This window comes from Tauraco erythrolophus, chromosome 2 (genome assembly GCF_009769465.1).
Source record: "Tauraco erythrolophus isolate bTauEry1 chromosome 2, bTauEry1.pri, whole genome shotgun sequence".
In the NCBI taxonomy this organism is placed as follows: Eukaryota; Metazoa; Chordata; class Aves; order Musophagiformes; family Musophagidae; genus Tauraco; species Tauraco erythrolophus.
This window is the reverse complement of record NC_141466.1, coordinates 128,881,877-128,900,491: the sequence shown is the minus strand read 5'-3', so window position 1 is coordinate 128,900,491 and position 18,615 is coordinate 128,881,877. Positions and strand designations below refer to the sequence as shown.

The 18,615-nt window shown below is 35.3% G+C and overlaps 1 protein-coding gene across 1 annotated transcript in view; it reads right to left on the bottom strand.

The window, feature by feature from the left end:
• Window positions 1-18,615, bottom strand: part of USP34 (ubiquitin specific peptidase 34) — a 139,590-nt gene that overhangs the window by 49,933 nt on the left and 71,042 nt on the right. The window contains exons 24-38 of the mRNA XM_086631894.1: window positions 17,870-17,969; window positions 17,568-17,727; window positions 17,019-17,145; window positions 16,775-16,922; window positions 12,586-12,686; window positions 10,868-11,077; window positions 9,474-9,599; window positions 8,556-8,678; window positions 8,346-8,429; window positions 7,969-8,055; window positions 6,039-6,239; window positions 4,586-4,668; window positions 3,294-3,334; window positions 2,212-2,336; window positions 985-1,137 (exon numbers count right to left, since the gene is read on the bottom strand). Coding sequence (XP_086488020.1) covers window positions 985-1,137; window positions 2,212-2,336; window positions 3,294-3,334; window positions 4,586-4,668; window positions 6,039-6,239; window positions 7,969-8,055; window positions 8,346-8,429; window positions 8,556-8,678; window positions 9,474-9,599; window positions 10,868-11,077; window positions 12,586-12,686; window positions 16,775-16,922; window positions 17,019-17,145; window positions 17,568-17,727; window positions 17,870-17,969 — 1,869 coding nt within the window. The remainder of the gene's footprint in view (window positions 1-984; window positions 1,138-2,211; window positions 2,337-3,293; window positions 3,335-4,585; window positions 4,669-6,038; window positions 6,240-7,968; window positions 8,056-8,345; window positions 8,430-8,555; window positions 8,679-9,473; window positions 9,600-10,867; window positions 11,078-12,585; window positions 12,687-16,774; window positions 16,923-17,018; window positions 17,146-17,567; window positions 17,728-17,869; window positions 17,970-18,615) is intronic.

Genomic DNA, 18,615 nt, shown 5'->3' with positions numbered 1-18,615 from the left:
ACTGGCTCCATCCTAACCACTGCAAATTGCAACATTTTCAATATTAGACTAGACATAACATGAGAAACTTTGGCTGAATTAATTATTAGTTAGTACAACTCTAATTTTAAACTCTTCTGAAAATGAGTCAAAAAATGAAAAATCTTCTGTAGATTGTATTAAATTATATTTTTTTTAATATATCAACAGAGTTTAAAACAAAAGCAGACTTAAACTGAATGAACCACTCTCACCTGAAATCAAATGCCACACAAGGTCACAAGAATAACTGCCTGGCAGACCCAAAATCCAGATTTGCACTTCGCTGCCATACAAGTGCTCTCCTTCAGATCTAGCTACATCAGGTGAAGACAGCAGAGTCTCCCCTGATAAGCACTGATAAATCTAAAATTTCTAATTGACTTTAAGCAAAATCATCCACGTTAGTTCAAACCACCTCTATTAATCTGCACATGTTAACAGTGAGAACTCCTCCTGAAGTAGTTTGACAGCACTCACAGAATGTCTTCTGTTTACTAGAGCTGTGAGGACAGTAATACTCCAGCAGAAAAACAGCAGCAATCGACTGGGAACAACAACATTTGGCTACTACAGAGAGTACCTATGTACACGTAAAACAACGGACTGATTTATGTATGAACTTACCTAGATTTAAAAGGAAACTGAGGCATATACTGAAAACACAACTGTTCTTCCCTAAAAATGTGTTACGTGGACATTAAAATTCCAGAGCACTTTGTAAATGCTATTCTGCATTTCTCCAAGCACAGGCGAGCTCTAAATTACTCTAGTGTCAGAGTTTTAACTACTTTTGTGAGTTTCTGGAAGCATCTAACCCAAAAGTCTTAATATTTCAGTGTATCAGAAACAGAAACAGTATGTCAGACATAATGATAATATGCACTATCATTTTTTCTTTTTATATTAACAAAAGTAAGTTTAAATGGATTTCTGATAAAGTCTTGTAATGTCTTAAATTCTTACCCGGATTGGTTTCAGAGCTTGAGCATCAGGGAGAAATTTTAATAACGTTGATGCAGCCAGCAGCAGAAAGGATCGATTAATTGAGTCTCCCCCATCCAGACCAGAGAGAGATAACTTGTATAAACCATTGCACGACTCATGGCGAACAGCCGTCTCCATGAAAAATAAAAGAATTAAATTATTATACACATTATTTAGAATATTTTTTTTCTTTTGTTGACTTTTCTTTCACACGTACCTAATTAAAGTTCCTCTCATAACACCTATTAGGTTATCAAGGTAGAACATGTCTTTCTAAAAACATGTATTACAAATAACGTACATTTAAATTACTTGCAGAAAAATGCAAAAGGTACCGTTCTAACAAAAAAACTGATTTGTCTGTGCCCCTTGTCTCTTGAGTTACATATTTTCTACAGTAAAGATTACAGCCAGTTAGTAAAATAGAAAATATCTCATCTGGGCAAATTTGGGAAATCCTTGTGAAGCTGGAACCTACACTTACTCATTCCTAACTATATGGTTAATTTGTTTAATCTCACTAGAAGAATGATTTTCTTCTTTCTTTTATTCTTTTCTTAAGACAAATATCCACAGACTATCTCTAATCCAGCTTTGGAAGCCTGCAATCTTTTTTTTTTCCAGTTAAATGGAGACAGTATGTAAGCTTTTTCTGCAGTCGAGTAATAAAGCAACAGATAACAACTATCACATCATGTCCATATTGCACCTTTAAGCAACCACTAGTAAATACAAAATCTTCTACAAATATCTTTATGCAATTTTCAAGCTTTTCTTATATCAGAAGAAATTACTTAAAGCTAAGCAAACATTTTTATATCAACTCTCATTCACTTTAGTTTGTGCTAAAAAATATAGCTGGAAAAAAAAATAATGAGAGAAATATATTTAGCCTAATCCACGTTAGAGGGCATCATCCAGAAATTTCAAAAAATTACAATGAAAAAATTACCTTCAAACAGAAGCCAAGAACAAAGATGAGAGTTTATAAACTCGTTTGCAATCAACCACAAATGTGCCATCTTACACAGTATTTTAACTACAAATGATTACTTCTTACACAGAATTGCAAGTAACTGAGCCAGATCCTGCCTACTTTTAGCAGGAAACGACGTGTTTTGAATTTAATAGTAGCTTGAAACCAAAGTTAATCTTGTTCCATGTTATGCTCTAATTAGTAATGCAATCACCTCTCCTTTAACGCACCTCTGGAATAAGAAGGGTAAGTTTCTTTAGCCAGTCTTGCAAATGATCACTGTCTGCCAGACTGGATTTCACCAAGGAACAGCAGTGAGCCCAGCTCACCAAGAGCCACATTGAATAATGGGTAACTAAAAGAAAAGGACACAAGAGTAAATCACACTGTAACTAACAGAAGAGGCTTTTTATGTTGAAGAGTTGCAGGGTTCGAGCACGTATGACATCTATTTCAATCATGGCAATGTACAAGAATTAATCCTTACTGGCACATATCTAAACTCAGAATTTTAACAATATGCTTATACTGACCACTGTGCTACTGATGACAATTAAATTAGATTACTCTAACTTTTACCTATCGGGGGCACAATCCTTTCCTGCATCTCTACTTCTTAAGCAGTGAGCTGGTACTTTGCTAATGGCTTGCATCATGTCTTAACACGAACATTTCCCTGGACTAACTAGTGTATCTGTCCCTTTCTTCTTAACAGCCAAAAGTAAGACTTTAGTAGGTGATACATAGCATTTACTGAGAATTTGAGTTCATAGACATGAACGTTCACATGAAGTGGAAAAATGAATGTGGAAAAACTCATAGCAAGGTATACACCTTTGAGGGCACACCTATATTTTATGCTTGCCTGCGTTGTACTTTTGACAAATACTTTGATACAGACTTAATCCGACACAGGTCATTTAGACCTTTTGTAAGAAACCTCCACAAGAGGGATAGATGAGGGACGTCCAAGGAATTCTGGGCCAAGAATGATTTCTGTAAACCAGAATAAAGGTGACTATTTTTCCTACCAAAACCAGCTCTTCTGGAGATGAAGGCATAGCTAGAGTACAAAATTTTAATTCATATAAAATAATTGCCAGAGAAGGAAAGTGTCTCTGTGTATTCCCACCTAGACTCTAACAGTCCTAACACTACCAAGTAACACAATTTCATAGCAATTTTTTTTATTCTCTATATAGAATTTATTTATAAATTCTAATGGTGGAAGAAATCAAACACATAATTTGTTATCTTCAATATGTTTTCATTACTACTGGTTCATAACACATGGCTACTTTGCAGCACTAACCTTCATGTCTCGATCTGTGATCAGACTGAGCTTTCAACACCCTGAATGAGAAGATAAAGCCATTTGAACTTTATTTTGAACTTTAATTTGAACAGATTATCACTTAGAAATACAAGTACACACAAGTAACAACACAGTTACTCTGAAGTACTCACTAAGAATACTGACATTTTAATCTTAAAGCTTTACTGACTACAAGATAAAAAGTCAAGAAAAAACACCAACAACCCTTTATTTTATCCAAAAAAGAAAAGATGTAAAACAGAACTATGAACTGACCTATACAGAAGAAAGCTAGTATTCTTCAGAGAACCACACTTTGAACAAACATTTGCAAACTTTAGACAAATTTTAAATGTTTGTATTTACTTACATTTCTATAAATTGCAATAAAAGATTCTGAAACCAAAACATACTGTATAAATCTAAAATTATTCCTGCAACTCAACTAGAGGTTAAAGTTAGGCACGCTTGCAGACTTGACTGGAAATGCTCTGAATGTCCTTAACAATCTTTTAAAAATAGGGTAAGACATACTATCTGTTTCTTGGAATCAAGTAATTCTACAACACCAAATGTAGGAAAAAACCTGACCTCCTCATCATCAGTCCAACTCAGTGACGACGCAGTCTTACACAGAATTGCTTTTCTCAGGACAAAAATCTCTAATAACCCATTTCTGAAGGTAAAGTTTCGTCTTCAGTGCATGCACACTCACTAAAACTGTACGGGTAATTTCAGCAGTAATAAGCTAATGTTATTAGAATGGGAAAAATAAATCAGAACTGGCAGATGAATAAGCAGCTTAAAAGTGAATTTCTTTTAATTTCTCCTTTATATTGCTTTAAAATTGAGAATGTTAATTGCTACAGAGAGAACAAAGAAATCGTTTTGGTACGAAAATTTAGGAGAGCATACTACATATATTTTATTGCTCCATGTCTTACACCCTGGAGAACAACTGGTTAAACAACAAGGAATTACAGGATGCCTAATTACTCTACACTTTTAAAAAACCAAACCAAAACAAATTCATTTAGTTCATTGATTTTTCTACCACTGATGACCACTGAGAGTTGTCACCATTCTCCTCTCTCTCACTCCTCCTCTAAGGGTAAGCTAACTACCAGAAGAGGTGACTAAGAAAAGCAAATCTAATGCCTATAGACTTAAATTTCTGATATGGGTGTTAATGGGGACTAGAGCTGAAAGAGCTATTTACTTTATTTAAAGCAGCGATGAAAATGTGCACACTTGATTAGCTTTATTACAAAAATAAAAAGATATTGTACCTAGGTGCCAAGTTGTCATATGTATAAGCAACTGACATAAGTCGCTGAATCAAACTGGTTCCCTGGACAAGTACAAGAAACACCTTTAAAAATTGAAGTCAAAAGAAAAAAAAAACAGTTAATATAACAACAAGCTTTTTGATCTGTTTTTAAATTATACACACTCTGTGAATCTAAAATAAACCCACCTGTGTAGAGGGAGGAAGAGCAAAAGAGAAGTGATAGCATCTCCACAGTTAAAACTTAGTGGGTTTTATCAAAGCGGATCTAAAATCTTGTGTTTCACTGAGTAAGTCTAGATGTTAAAATGTCATTCTATTTCTCTAAGACAGACAATTTAATTGAATAGAAAAATCAACCATTTATTCAATCCTTTTAGTAAAAAGACAGTATTTCTAAAAAAAGTATAGACTATTTGTTTCCTTTTTAAAAATCTTAGGCCTGAGGAGACAGAGTTGAGGATGAGGTTGGACATGTAAATTTTGTTCATCTCTGTGATCAACACATTTTTTTATTGACTATACATTCACTTAAATTATTCATCTTTAGAGAACCTCTGACAGGCTACACAGAATTTTCAGATCAGCGTCTGAAGAAAGTCTTTTAAAATATTTAGACAGCGAATCCACTGCAATCAAAAATATTCCATCAATGACAATTGAAAATTTAAAACCAGTTACAGAAACTGGTAGCAGCATTTACACACAGCCAATGTTAAAAACTTTAGTATATTTGATAATTTCCCTGTATCATAGCAACTTGGGCAATTTGGAGATCTGTTTTGTCAAAAAAAAAAATTAATACACATAGAATAGTTAAGATCTTTTCCGTGTATAACAATGACAAATGGGAAATTTGGCTCCAGCTCACAGTTCAGATCTACACTTTCTGGCAATCACAGCTGGTCCTGTGCCCAAGAGCAATTGATGTGCAGTGAATGTATGTATTTCTGATGCCAAAATACTCACAACTAAACATCAGGCCTGGTCTGTACTAGATTAGCATGCAGGAATCAGGTAGGAAGGTTTACATGTTTAGGTGAGTTTACCATACGCTCACTCAGATATCCTCAGCAGCATAGGTTATTTTAGTGTTTACTAAAGGAATCTGAAAAGGATTTAGTGAGGATGGGAACAGCCCATATGATTGGTTACCATAAAAACAAGAGTAATTAATTTGGAAAGCAAAATCAAAGAAATAGAAACAAAGCACTAGAATTGTGAAACTCCCAGTTCATGTGCTCATCAACCACTAAAAAGCTTTTTGGTTACAGCTTTTAAAACTGCCAGGTTTAAAGCGACTAAATACTTTTTAAAGGAGAATAACACGTATGATATAGATTAATATTAGTAGCTTTTTCACTACGTTATTTTATTACCAAAACAACAGCTTCACGTAACAAAAGGGCCATTTTTCTCAAATTCACAAAACAGACACACTGTGGATCTCTTACCTCTGTTAAACGAGGTATGTGAAGGCCCTTCACATGGTCACTTGCAGTCTTCCTTGATTTGCCTGGCCACGTTCTCTTCCTGTGACTCTCCGCCACACCAGACCAGGCAAAGACATCATGGTAAGCTAAATCCAGATCGGAAGGATCAACTGCAAACTGGCATATCAGCTTCAGCAAGCAAGCCAGACAGTCTAGCTGCCACTGTGAACACAAAGAAAAGGAAATTTTATTATTCCAGGGATTTATTTTACAAATAATTCTATGCCTACTATGGAATTTGAAATGAAAAGCTTAAGTGAGGTATAAAGGATAAACAGCTATAACTAACTGGGCAAAACCTCACCAGAATAGGAAGGGCACTAAAAAAACCTTACTTCTTATAATGAAAACGTTTTCAGATCTAGTCCTATTAACAGGTGCATTCAAGATACTTTATTATTCAGTGCATTAAATAACACAAAGAAATAGTACAGGAGTTAAGCTTTACAGTTCAGAGCCTTTCCTGCACCGTGTTCAGCTATAGGAGGGTATAAAGTATGGTATTCAGAAGTGCTTTCAAGTGGCATATATTTAACCACGCAGAGACAAGACATACTAATTTAAAACACCATTTTGTATTGTAACCTCTCGTGTTAGATGAAAACCTGTGATTTATTTAGTAACTCTTGTGATCAATTTTCATGGCTTTCAGCTGCGTGGCTGTGGCCAAACACAGCAGCTGCTCAGCTCCACCACAGAAGGTGCATGAGGAGAGGAAACCCAACACAAACAGAGCACGTGTCAGAGCAAACACCAAGCAGGTCGGCTACGTAGCACCTAGACACATGTAAAGCAGGACTCTCCACTGAGGCACTTCGTTGCAGAATCTTACTATTTTTGCAGTGCTGTGCATACTTTCTGGACAGACCCACAAAATCAATCATACAAATGTTTGTTCATATACTGAACAGAGAGAAAAGTCACTTGGTTTTAATACTGAAATAATTTTAGAACCAATACATCAGAATCAGTTAAAAACTATTAAACTTTTTATTAAAACTATCCCTGCCTTCTTTTTAGCATTTCAGTAACTGTCATCAGTTTTATACATACATGTATATGCTTGTTTATTTACTTCTTTTTATGTATGCATGACTTAGAGCTTGAGATATTTCAGGTTTTTTTTAATCAAATGTCAGAGAATTAAAAATAGAAGAGAAAAATTAACTCTTAATAAAAAAAAAGTTTTCATTATGATATGAATTTAGCTCAGACATGGAATAATGATGAAAAAGACATTATATAAGAATGATTAATAATAATGTTCATTATTGAAAAATGTCTTTAACACCATAGCCACAATGCCACCAAGGGGAAATGGTATTACTTGGCCTCTTCAGAAGGAAAGATAATGAACAGATTACTGCTTTTAAAATAGACTATAATAAAAGTTTCCAAACAATGACCTTCCCTTAAACAAACAGAAAAAAAGAAGTACCCCCTTCCTGTTTGGCAAATTTTGACTGTTTTACAAAAAGTGTGATATGCAACAGTACTACCAACACAGTTGCAATCATTCCTAAAGATGGAACCCAGACTGTTGTTCTTCTCCAAGATGTTCCCATGATCTACAATTTTATCTTCTACAAATTAGGATTTTTTAAGACTAGAGAAAAAATTAAACCAAAAATATACCAAAAAATACAAAGGGTGGTTTTATAATATAAAAAAGCAGAATTATGAAGATAGTTTTTCAAATAAAAGAAATTCTTCCAGGAATAGAAAATATTGAAGAAACAGATGCTACTGCATAGGCTCTGGTGGTTTCAATTGTAGAATTCATCTATTTCACTTACTACAGAAAAGCAACTATAACAAAGGCTGAAAGTAATGAAGTCTTTACAAATGACAGCTATGTTATTTTGGAGAAAAAGGCTGAATAAACACCTACCACAGTCCATGATTCCTGTTCTTTAGGCTCTAAGATTCCAGAATTGAAAATTTCTATTAACTGTTGGAGCCCTCCAGCAGCAACAAACTGTAAATATTATGGAACCAATGTGAGAAAAAGCAAATACAGACATATCACTAAGTTCAGTTAGATACCAATCTAAGTTTTATAAATAAACTAAACAAAAAAAAAATCTGATAAACTATTTAGCTGGTTCACCATTATGAAAAACAAAAGAAATAGTTGTACACAACTGTGGCAAATTTACAAGCCTGATAACACAGAAAAACTTTTCAATGTTTTAAATGAGTTTTTATTTTAAATCTTTTTTGAAAAACTGTTATTAGGTATCACAGAACACTGTAGGAAAATCAAACCTTGCAGCTCCACGTGTTTTTACTATTTTCTATTTGATCTTCACTTGAATCATCTGAGTCTGGGTAAAGATCGCTATAGCTTCCCTAAAGAGAAACAAAAACAATTCATTGTAAAAACAGTCTAAGAATTAAAATACTATAAAATAAATCCTCAATATATACATTGGTTCAGAGAGAAAAACATATATTCTGTGCAAAAAACTTTCCTACCGTAGATTCACGTCTTATTCTCCTGTTGGGCTTTCCCAATGCTTCAATAATTTCCAGGGCATACAAAAGTTTATGGGCACTTTTTATTCGCAGAAGATCCTTCCAGCTAAAGCCATCATTACCCTTAGAAGATAAAAAATACAAAAAACAAATAACACAATTATACGTAATGCTGATCCAGCAAAAAAAAAATGCAAGGAGAGGATTTTTAAAGTGACATGGACAAATTATTTGTTTTTTGATTTCATGTATTGTTTGAATTAGGCAATTTCAAGTACATTTCTATACATGATTAACAATTTGAATAATGTGAATTCAGCAATGAAATTTGAGTAAACCTCCAACACTGCTATAAGTTAAGGTACACACAATTTTGAAGTAGAGAAAGCCAAACGTTATACTTGAAATTATAACTTCCACCAAAATTTTGATGCATGTGTCTATAAAGAACCGTAATATCTAAAAACTCTTAATATGTAATTTCAACAGCTTCAAAAGAGGCAAAATTTTCATCTATAGGGAAAAAAAACACGACGAGGTAAGCACCCATGTTTTGAACTTACAGAAGAGAGTACAAAAGATTATATCACAGCAGCCATAATGTTACAGCAAGGATGCAAATGAAGACACCGCTGTTTCAATTCAAACCAAAGGATTGTTGACAATTAGTACTGACTATTCTTTTCATTTATCAAATCTTTTTTTTTAAAAGAAATCATAAAAATAAACTTTGGGAACTAAACTGACATCTCTAGTTTAATTTCACGAGAATTATTAGGTTTGTTTATTAGGTTTACTTGTGTCTTAGCATACTTAACATACTATTTAACATTACTCTGTGGGTAAAATTCAACTAAAACACTAGACACTGAAACATCCATGTATTATAAACATGTAAAACAAGCATTCTTTTTTTACCTGCTCATCTGAAATATTCTGGAATGCCTGCAACATATTAGGGCACGTTGGCAGAAGCATCAACAGTTCCCAGACACGTCTGGATAAGTTTTCTGCGTGGAGATGGAGTTCTTCACACCTTGCGCTCTGAAAAACCACAGAACAACCATTCTTATTGTGAACTTCATTGTGAAAATAAGATTTCAAAGCCCAAAATGTATTTATTCTTCATGAAGAAGCCAACTGTTTCCTGTCTAATGTAAGTTGAAGTCTCACTGAACCTGCGAGAAACTAAGTTACATTATCTTTACGGTGTATCACATATTTTGAAACATTTGAGTGTAAATAAAACTTTAAAATAAACTACTGGTTGGAATACACTAGTGGCTATTTAACTTCCCACAAGCTAATGATGGCATATAAGACACAAAGCTTGAGTTTGAGCTTCGAAAGCTGGAGAGGGACTTTTTGAAAGCTGGAGAGGGACTTTTTACAAGGGCATGTAGTGATAGGACAAGGGGCAATGGCTTTAAACTGAAAGAGGGCAGATTTAGATTAGATATAAGGAAGAAATTTTTTCACTCACGAGGGTGGTGAGGTACTGGAACAGGTTGCCCAGAGAAGCTGTGGATGCCCCATCCCTGGAAGTGTTCAAGGGCAGGTTGGATGAGGCTTTGGGCAACCTGGTGTAGTGGAGGATTTCCCTGCCCATGGCAGGGGGGTTGGAACTAGATAATCTTTGAGGTCCCTTCCAACCCTAACCATTCTATGAGTTTTTGCAATAAAACCTTTACAAACCTTTCTTCAAGCCAATTCTCATTATTAGTCACTACATCTATTTAAATAATCAATATTGTTTCTTAAGAATTACTTTTTTATAGCTTCAACAATATTTAGAACATTTAAATTATTTCAGAACAATGTTGTTAAAATCAGAAAAATCACAGAATGGTTTGGGTTGGAGGGGACCTCAAAGGTCATCTAGTTCCAACCCCCCTGCCATGGGCAGGGACACCTTCCACTACACCAGGTTGCTCAAAGCCTCATCCAGCCTGGCCCTGAACACTTTCAAGGATAGGGCAGCCACAACTTCTCTGGGCAATCTGTTCCTGTGCCTCACCACCCTTGGAGTGAGGATTTTCTTCCTTAGATGTAATCTAAATCTCCCCTCTTTCAGTTTAAAGCCATTGTCCCTTGTCCTATCACCACATGTCCTTGTAAAAAGTCCTTCTCTAGCTTTCCTGTAGACCTCCTTTTAAGTAATCATGATAATGATTATACCATACGTGAAATATACAGACAATAAACACATCTAGCAGTTGGACAGAGTACACAAGAAGTAGGCTAGATAGAAAAAAAAGATTCAATTAAGTAAGACTTAAAGTCATTATTCTAATAAAATTACTCTAAATTACCTCACTGTCTTCCATAGCCACTTCTCCAGAAGGAGGCTTAAAAGAGGCAAGCATCTCTAACAAATCAAAAAGGGTGGTAAGATGAGGTTCTTGGAGGAGCAAAAGCATTGGAATGTTGTCCTTTTGAGGAGGAGGCAGGCAAGATGCTGGAAGCTGAACACCTTCACCTTTACGTTCTCTCCTTGGTGCACCCAGGGATACAAACACCATCTAGAAACAGGGAGAAACAACAAAGAAGAGAGAGAGAATTTTAAAAATGCATATGATAAACCATGGAAGGTTCTCAACAGGATCGTAATTAAGAACTGAAAAAGATACATCGATATCTTTGTTGTCAAATCTTTAATAAGCAGCATTTTGAGCACCTGCCATAGTTAAAGCCTGGCTTTGCTTTCACTTCAGGCATTCATGGTGTAGTTGCATAGATTGTTTGCTGTTGTTACCATCTTGCTTCCTTGTCCCTCATCCCTTATTTTGCCATTCAGGCTGGGGAGACTCTAGCACTGATCTGATTTCTCAGTACATGAATGAAATGGCACAAAAACTAATCCAGAGGAAAAATGAGATAAATTAGCTCAAAGGACCAGAAGAACGCTAGTCAGTGAATAGCACCACAGACAGTAGTATGGCTGGAAGAGCAGACATTTTTTCTACTGGCATAACCACGTTGTGGAAAGCCATTCTCAGATGAACTGTTCCTGCTGACGTTATCACCTCTGTGTATCAACCACACCCAGCCATTCAAACTGACTGCTACTGCTCCTCCAAGTCCTGCGAGCGTAAGAATTCACCTGATTGCACCATAGATCAATTCTGTAAAATGATCTATGTTAAGAAGGGGAAAAAAAGCTTTAAAATCTAGTTTTGCTTTTGAATTAACCCAATTGATTTAGCAAAAGGAAGCAACAAACAATCAAAGATGTAGTCCAACACATCATCCAATTTGGAATCATAAGAGTCAAATAGACTCATGGCGACAATGGCTAGCAGCCAGCAACGGCACATGCAAGCATATGAGCCAGCAATAATCTTTCTAAAAGTATGTTAGTAGATCCCTGAAGGTGTGTGGCAGGAGTTTCATTTTCCTTCAGATGGAACAAACGTATGTGATGATCTGCTGCCAGGTTTTGTTACAGTCTCACGTCCCTGAAACAGTCATGGTGTCATTCACCCTTATACAAATCAAGTTAGGCTCTTCCATACTGTAGACTTCAGCAAACTGATGCCTAGACCATTCTAACAGGAACTCTGAATCAAAATTAAAAATTACGAATAAGCATTAAAAAACGCTTCAGATTTAACCCATGAAAGGAGAGATCTAGTCACTGCTACTATGGAAATAATATGAGTTCAAGAATTCAGACAAAACATGGATAATACTTGATTTTGTTTTCATCGGTCTCTAGTCCTCCTTGAACGAACAAAAAGAAATTTTTCTTTCACTCCTTGAGTTTTCACATCTGCTAACATAACTAGAAACAGTTTTTTAAATTATTAGTATTTTAAAGACTGACAGCAGCAGCAAATATTGACAGTATTAGTTTGAGTTTACAGGAGGCGCATGTTGGATAGCATGAAACAGCCAGTTTCAGAAAACTGTATGATGCTCCCAAAGAAAAGAATATTTTCCCCCATCACTACATATATTGGCTGCACAAGACAAAAGCAACGTATCAAGCAATCTTTTTCAGTGACTGCTATCTATATGCTGGTAATACCTGCATATCCTTAAAACCCAATTCATGAAGCGTCTTTTCATCATAATCAGTTGTCAGTTCGTGCCCAGATGAAATCATTCTCACAGGTCCCATGAGGCCACCTAGGATAAAAACATTATTTCAGTAAATTTCTGTAATCATAGTTTCATTTTCTAATGAAAGTGCTAAGACTTATTTTTAATAGCATACCCTTCAGAAGCAATTAAAATGAGACAAAAATTTAATGCAATTTCCTTATGAAAACTGGTTATTACAATAAACTGAATTTCCTTGCATGTATTTAGAAATAATAGTTCACCCAATCTTGCAGTGAAAAGTGTCCACAATACAGATTAAAACATGCCTTCCATATTTTGTAGTAAATTATGTTATGCCAGAGGAGGATAATGGAAAATCATTGTGATCATCAACAAATTCTCTTTGTATCACACACCTGTGATAAATTCAGCAAAGGCAAAGAAGTAACAATTATCTTACTTAAGCGTAAGCTGGAAATGAAGATGTCATCTACTTCAGAAAAGAAAAACTGAGAACACCCTTCAAAGAATTCTCAACATTGAACAAGAAATCTGAACAATTACAAAATTAAGAATTTAATTGCCTTTGGCACAGCCAATCAAGCAGTAACTAAGAAGCACAATGCACAATGACTTTGCACCTCAGAGTACTCATATAGTTCTAACCATCAATTCCAGGGCATAAAGATATTTGTCACGGATTGCAATTTGCTATGCTTTTCAGCCACTGTTCTCACAAGTACACTTTTTCCAAAGTTAGACCCTTCACCCCAGTGAAGAGCAGTCTTACACTGCCACTATGCTTCAATGTTGGGATTTCAATGAGGCTTCTTCAATTTTTTTGAACCTCATACAGAAAGCTTAGCATGTACTCAGAGTTCTATAATCTGAAAATGCTTCAAAACAGTGTATTACTTGCCTGTCTAGTAGGAACACGGTATTAAAAGACAAGGATTACAATGAAAAAAAAATTATGTATATGCCATGAACCTCAACTTCATTCTTGCGTGGTCACAAAGAAATGCACGGTGTGGAGCACGTGCAGTCAGCCTGTTTCTTTTGGTAATTACTGAAAACCTGCAGTCTGCAGTCACACAGCCTCTGCTGATGTATGTACAAAGTAAGTCCAGATGAAGCATCCCAACCCCAGCTGAGATACACACCCACGTGCTGATGTTTCCAAACATGGGACTGACAGATAAATGGCTATCAGGCAAATACATTTGATCCTCAAATCCTGCCCAAACAAAATTTCTGGGGTGTTCTTGGGAAAAAAACGGATAAACAGCAGCCCTCCAAAGACATCTGTCAGTTAACAAAAAACCATGAAGGTTTTATGTGGAGTTGGGAATAATCTCACGTATTTATCACTGTTCCCATCCTCCCCAGCTGGCTGCTTTGAAACTTATCAATGCAGTCAGGCAAAATAATTTCAAACAGATGAAGGCAGGCAAACACATCATCCACAAAAATAATACAGAAATCTACCACTCTCTGCACTTCAGCAAACTAGTAACAGATTTCAAAAGAAAGAATATAACAAACCACCTGAGCGAGAAGCACATGCAATCTCACATTTCTCTGAGCGCTGCACATTTCAAATGAGCACGAGATGTTACAAAAGGTATTGGGACCTCAAAAGAATCATGTGGTAAATATCTGAGGTGGAGTGTAAAATTGTAGTGAAAGAGAATTAAAAGGAACATTCAATAAATCTGAATGCATCTACTACTTACAGATACATTTCCAAAGTTTGGGCTAGTGAGCATTCCTGGATTTTCCCTTGGCAGAAGCATGATGCCAAAAACATCAGAAATGTACCTGTAACTAATAAATGCTTTAATGCTCTTTTAGCCCATCTCAGAACCTGCAGCTTGACTCTCCACAACAGTGGTTACCTGTAACAATCTGTTTAACATTAATTTTCAGTGTCTTCATCTTCACAAAGTAAATTTCCTTTTAAAAGAACAGCCGTTAGATGTGACATGCCATTTGTTCATGAATCCCAAGAGCAGGAAAATGAAAATAACACTGCATAAAGATGAAGTGGTGAAAGGCAGGCTAACAGGAGTGCTAAAGGAGGCCAACAGCATAAAAAAAGAGTCAGTCACAGCTAACAACAGATGAAAGAAATTAAAAGAAGTTTAAAAAAAGTGCAAGTCTAGAATTGTAAGAGCCAAAAGTTGAAACAAAAACTGTTACATCTATCTGTTTCATGAAATTAAAATCCTACCTGAGAAAAAAACTAGAAACCAATGAGATTTAGCTCTATAAGGACAAGACGAGAAAAACTTGTACTCTGACATCATGAGTCTTTAATTTTTACTGGAATTTGACAAATTCTGCTCGGATTTCTACCTCAGTTGATGAAATAATTGTCATTTCAGGTTCTAACCAGGAACTGGGTTTTGTTGCAGATTAACTAACACAGGTATATGAAAATGGACATAACAAAAGGTCCCTAAGACAGAAGTGTGCACTATGTACCTTATGATACATGTCTCCTGTGATGCAGAATGACCCAAGTTTCTAAGTGTAAACAGTCAATACACTGAACCATAATTCACAGAGATCTTTGTGACCAACAAAATGTTATTAGAAAGTCCCTTTTTTTTTTTTAATCTATACAAAACAGTCCCCAAAATAGAGTATGGATGAGTAAACAACAGGTTTTAACCACAAGTCTCAGTTTCAGTCCTATCTTCTCAAAACTAGCAGCTGAAAAGTAAAAATAATGTGACTAGATTATTCCAAACACACGGTGGCACGCACAGAACAATGCAGAGACACTTCTTCAGGAGTTTGGTTAAAAAGAGATTTAGCCACTCAGAGGACTTCATGCATCCATCAGCCAACATGGATATCAATTACGAGGCAAAGCACTTAGAGGCTTGATAGGTTTTAAACCTAGCAAAGGACATTGGGTTTATGAATTGACAGATAAACATTTTATGGTTCTCCAGTTTCCCATAGTTATGGCACGTTAATAATTAGTATAATAAACACAGAAAAACCAAAACATCATCCACAAAAAGTGTACAAAATTATGAGTATCAGCAGAGGCATTCTACAAAACAAAAGACATGGCACATATGTAACACGACTGAAGCGCAGCTGCTGTAGGACTGCAATTCTGAATTTTCTGAATCATATGTTTCTAAAATCCCAGATAAAACAAAAATAAAAACTTCTGCTATGTGGCTATACTTGGTGGAAAACAAGACAGTTTCTTCACTGAAACAGCTTCTGACAAGTGGCTGGAAAAGGATTTCACAAAGAAGGTAATCAAGATGTCTAAAATTCAGTTTGGTTTACTGACAGTGTATCTCATTAAAACATTTTTTTTTCAAAAGACATTAAACCGAAAAAAAGTCGAATTCATGTTTACATATATACTAATGGTCAGTGGTGTTTGAAAAGGATGTTAATGGACAGAATTTGTTCAGGTAATATGGATTACATGCTAACTGTTGCACATAATAGAAAGAAAAGAAGAAAACACTTGAGGAGAAGATAATTCAGAAAACAGTAACATTTTGAACAGCAGCAACCAATAAGAACACTATGATATATAATATCAGTAGGATTTAGAAAATCTCCTCCTCCTAAAGGATAAAGCAGAAATTCTCATTCACTCAAAAACACATAAAGAAAGGGAACAACAATAGGATGCATATTCGTCACACTATAAGCAAGCAATGACCCTTTCAGGAGTAAGGTGACATTCCAACTTCAGAGCATCAAAAGAGGATAAATGACCATTTTTGCTACAGGATGATCATAAATTAAAAATCAGATGCAGTAGTAAGGAAGATCCTACATCTGACTGGAATATGTATAGGTAGGTTATAAATTATGAATTTGAATTACGACTTCAAATTCTGAATCAATGGCAGAGGAGAAATGTATAAATTTCACAAAATATAAAATAAGGGTCTGTGTAACAGAGTCTTCAAACTACAGAAAACAACATAATTAATTAAATGAACTATAAGAAGAAAAATCATTTGGGGAAAAGTCTACTGAGGCTTATGCTAACTATAACTAGAGCTAGAAGAAAATAAATCATAATGCTAACTTAATTTAGGATATCTGGAGAAGAAAAAGACTAAGCTCTAAATGGAGGAACTCTTGTAAGGGCAAAAAACACAGGCATGAGTACTATAGCTTACCAGGGAAATCTCCTTTGCGGCTGCTTTGGCCAAACTCCTGAAGCTGTGCTTGCTGATTTATCTGCTCCTTCTGCAAATTTTCATACCAATGAGTGACTTCTGCCCGTAAATCAGCCACCTGATCACTCGGATACATTTCTATAGTCATCTGAAATGAAACATGTATTTTAGTTTTCAAAGTGCCCAGCGGACTTCCTGAAATTGAACGATGTAGGAGGTACTTGCAAAAGGGCTTTTAACTCACCTTGTCAGGAAGTCCAGCTGGCTGACACACAATTCTTAGTGGCAGTGACTGTTTGTCACTCAGGGCTTTCAAGTGACTGCTGATACCGGTGCCTTCAATCTGCCACTGTCTCAGATGATACGCAAACCTTAAGAAGCAGGTAAAAACATTGAAAAAGTATTTTTGTCAAAACCTGTTTAAATAAACGTTTGATAAACAATGAGAGGAAAGACAAAACTTGCACCTTCATTCACAGTTTTTTCAAAATACGAGGAAGTTATTGATACTGTCACTATTTTTCAAACAAAACTAAAATAACTTGAAAAACTTTCTTAGCGAGGGGTGGGGAAACATGAACCACATCCATACATCTTTATACAAGGAGAAGAGCCAACTCTTCTAACAGTTTAAACCTTATATATTACCTTTCAAAATTATCCACTGCTGTCCTTTCTTTACACAAAAAAAACAAAGACACTAAAACTGAAAATAGTTCATAACTCATTCATCATTATAATAAGAGGAATGGAAATAAATTCTGCATCCAAATATATCAATGGATCTATTTACCTTCTCCTAAAAGCCTCCAGGTGTGTCTTCAGCATTAAGAGTCCTCTTTCAATAATGGTCAGACTTGAATGAGAGTCCTGCTCAAGGTTACTAGAAGCTATCATCAGACTCTCCATACACTTGCTAATAAATTCCTGTTCTTTTTCAAGACCAGTTTTACCTGTAACATCAGTTAAAGTAAAACATATAAAAGCACAACTTTGAGACTGTGCATTTTAATATTACGAATAAAAAGAGAATAACCTTACATTTTCTTCACAACATTTTGAACAGAAAACAAAAATAAGAATGAAGATTCGTACCATTGATATAGTAAGAGTTGATATACTGGATAGCTGCTCGACTGACATCACCAGACTGTGCTCTTAAAGCAATACCCCAGAACTGGTCCATGCCACACAACTGTTTTGACAAAAGGAAAACAAACACACAAACAAAACATTGCCTCGTTATTTTACTGGGAGTGATGCTTTTCTGACCTGAGACATTTTATTTGCATATTGGTGAAATTACTAAAAGTATCTCTGCTTTTCCTCTGCTTGGACTCTCATCTCTGCACACATCAATTACTATAAAGTCTTGACATTCACAGAAATATTTTCATACTTAAAAGCATAAGGAGAACTGGTTGAAATTCCAGAGAGTGAATTTTCATTTCTGACAAACAGGAATACTTTTAAATGAAGCCTTAAACCAACAACTTTTTTTGGTATTCATTGCAAGAATAGAAATTTTAGTAAAAAATTGCTTCAAATCAATTCACAGAAAAATATCCTATATACCATTTTATTTCTAAGATAGCTTCTCTGTACAAAAAACTACAGAAAGAAAAACTTCAAAGCATATCACATGTTATTGCAACACATTTACAAGAGACTTCTAGTCAGAAGTAAATACACCTAATAGAACGTCATCTGAATCTTCTTATTTGGAAAACAGTAAATGTTACAAACCCATTCTTCAAACACAACACTGAATACAGTTCAGTTATGCTAAGAATATGATAAACTGCACAAAGATAAGCAGGCAACAGGTTATCACTTTCTTT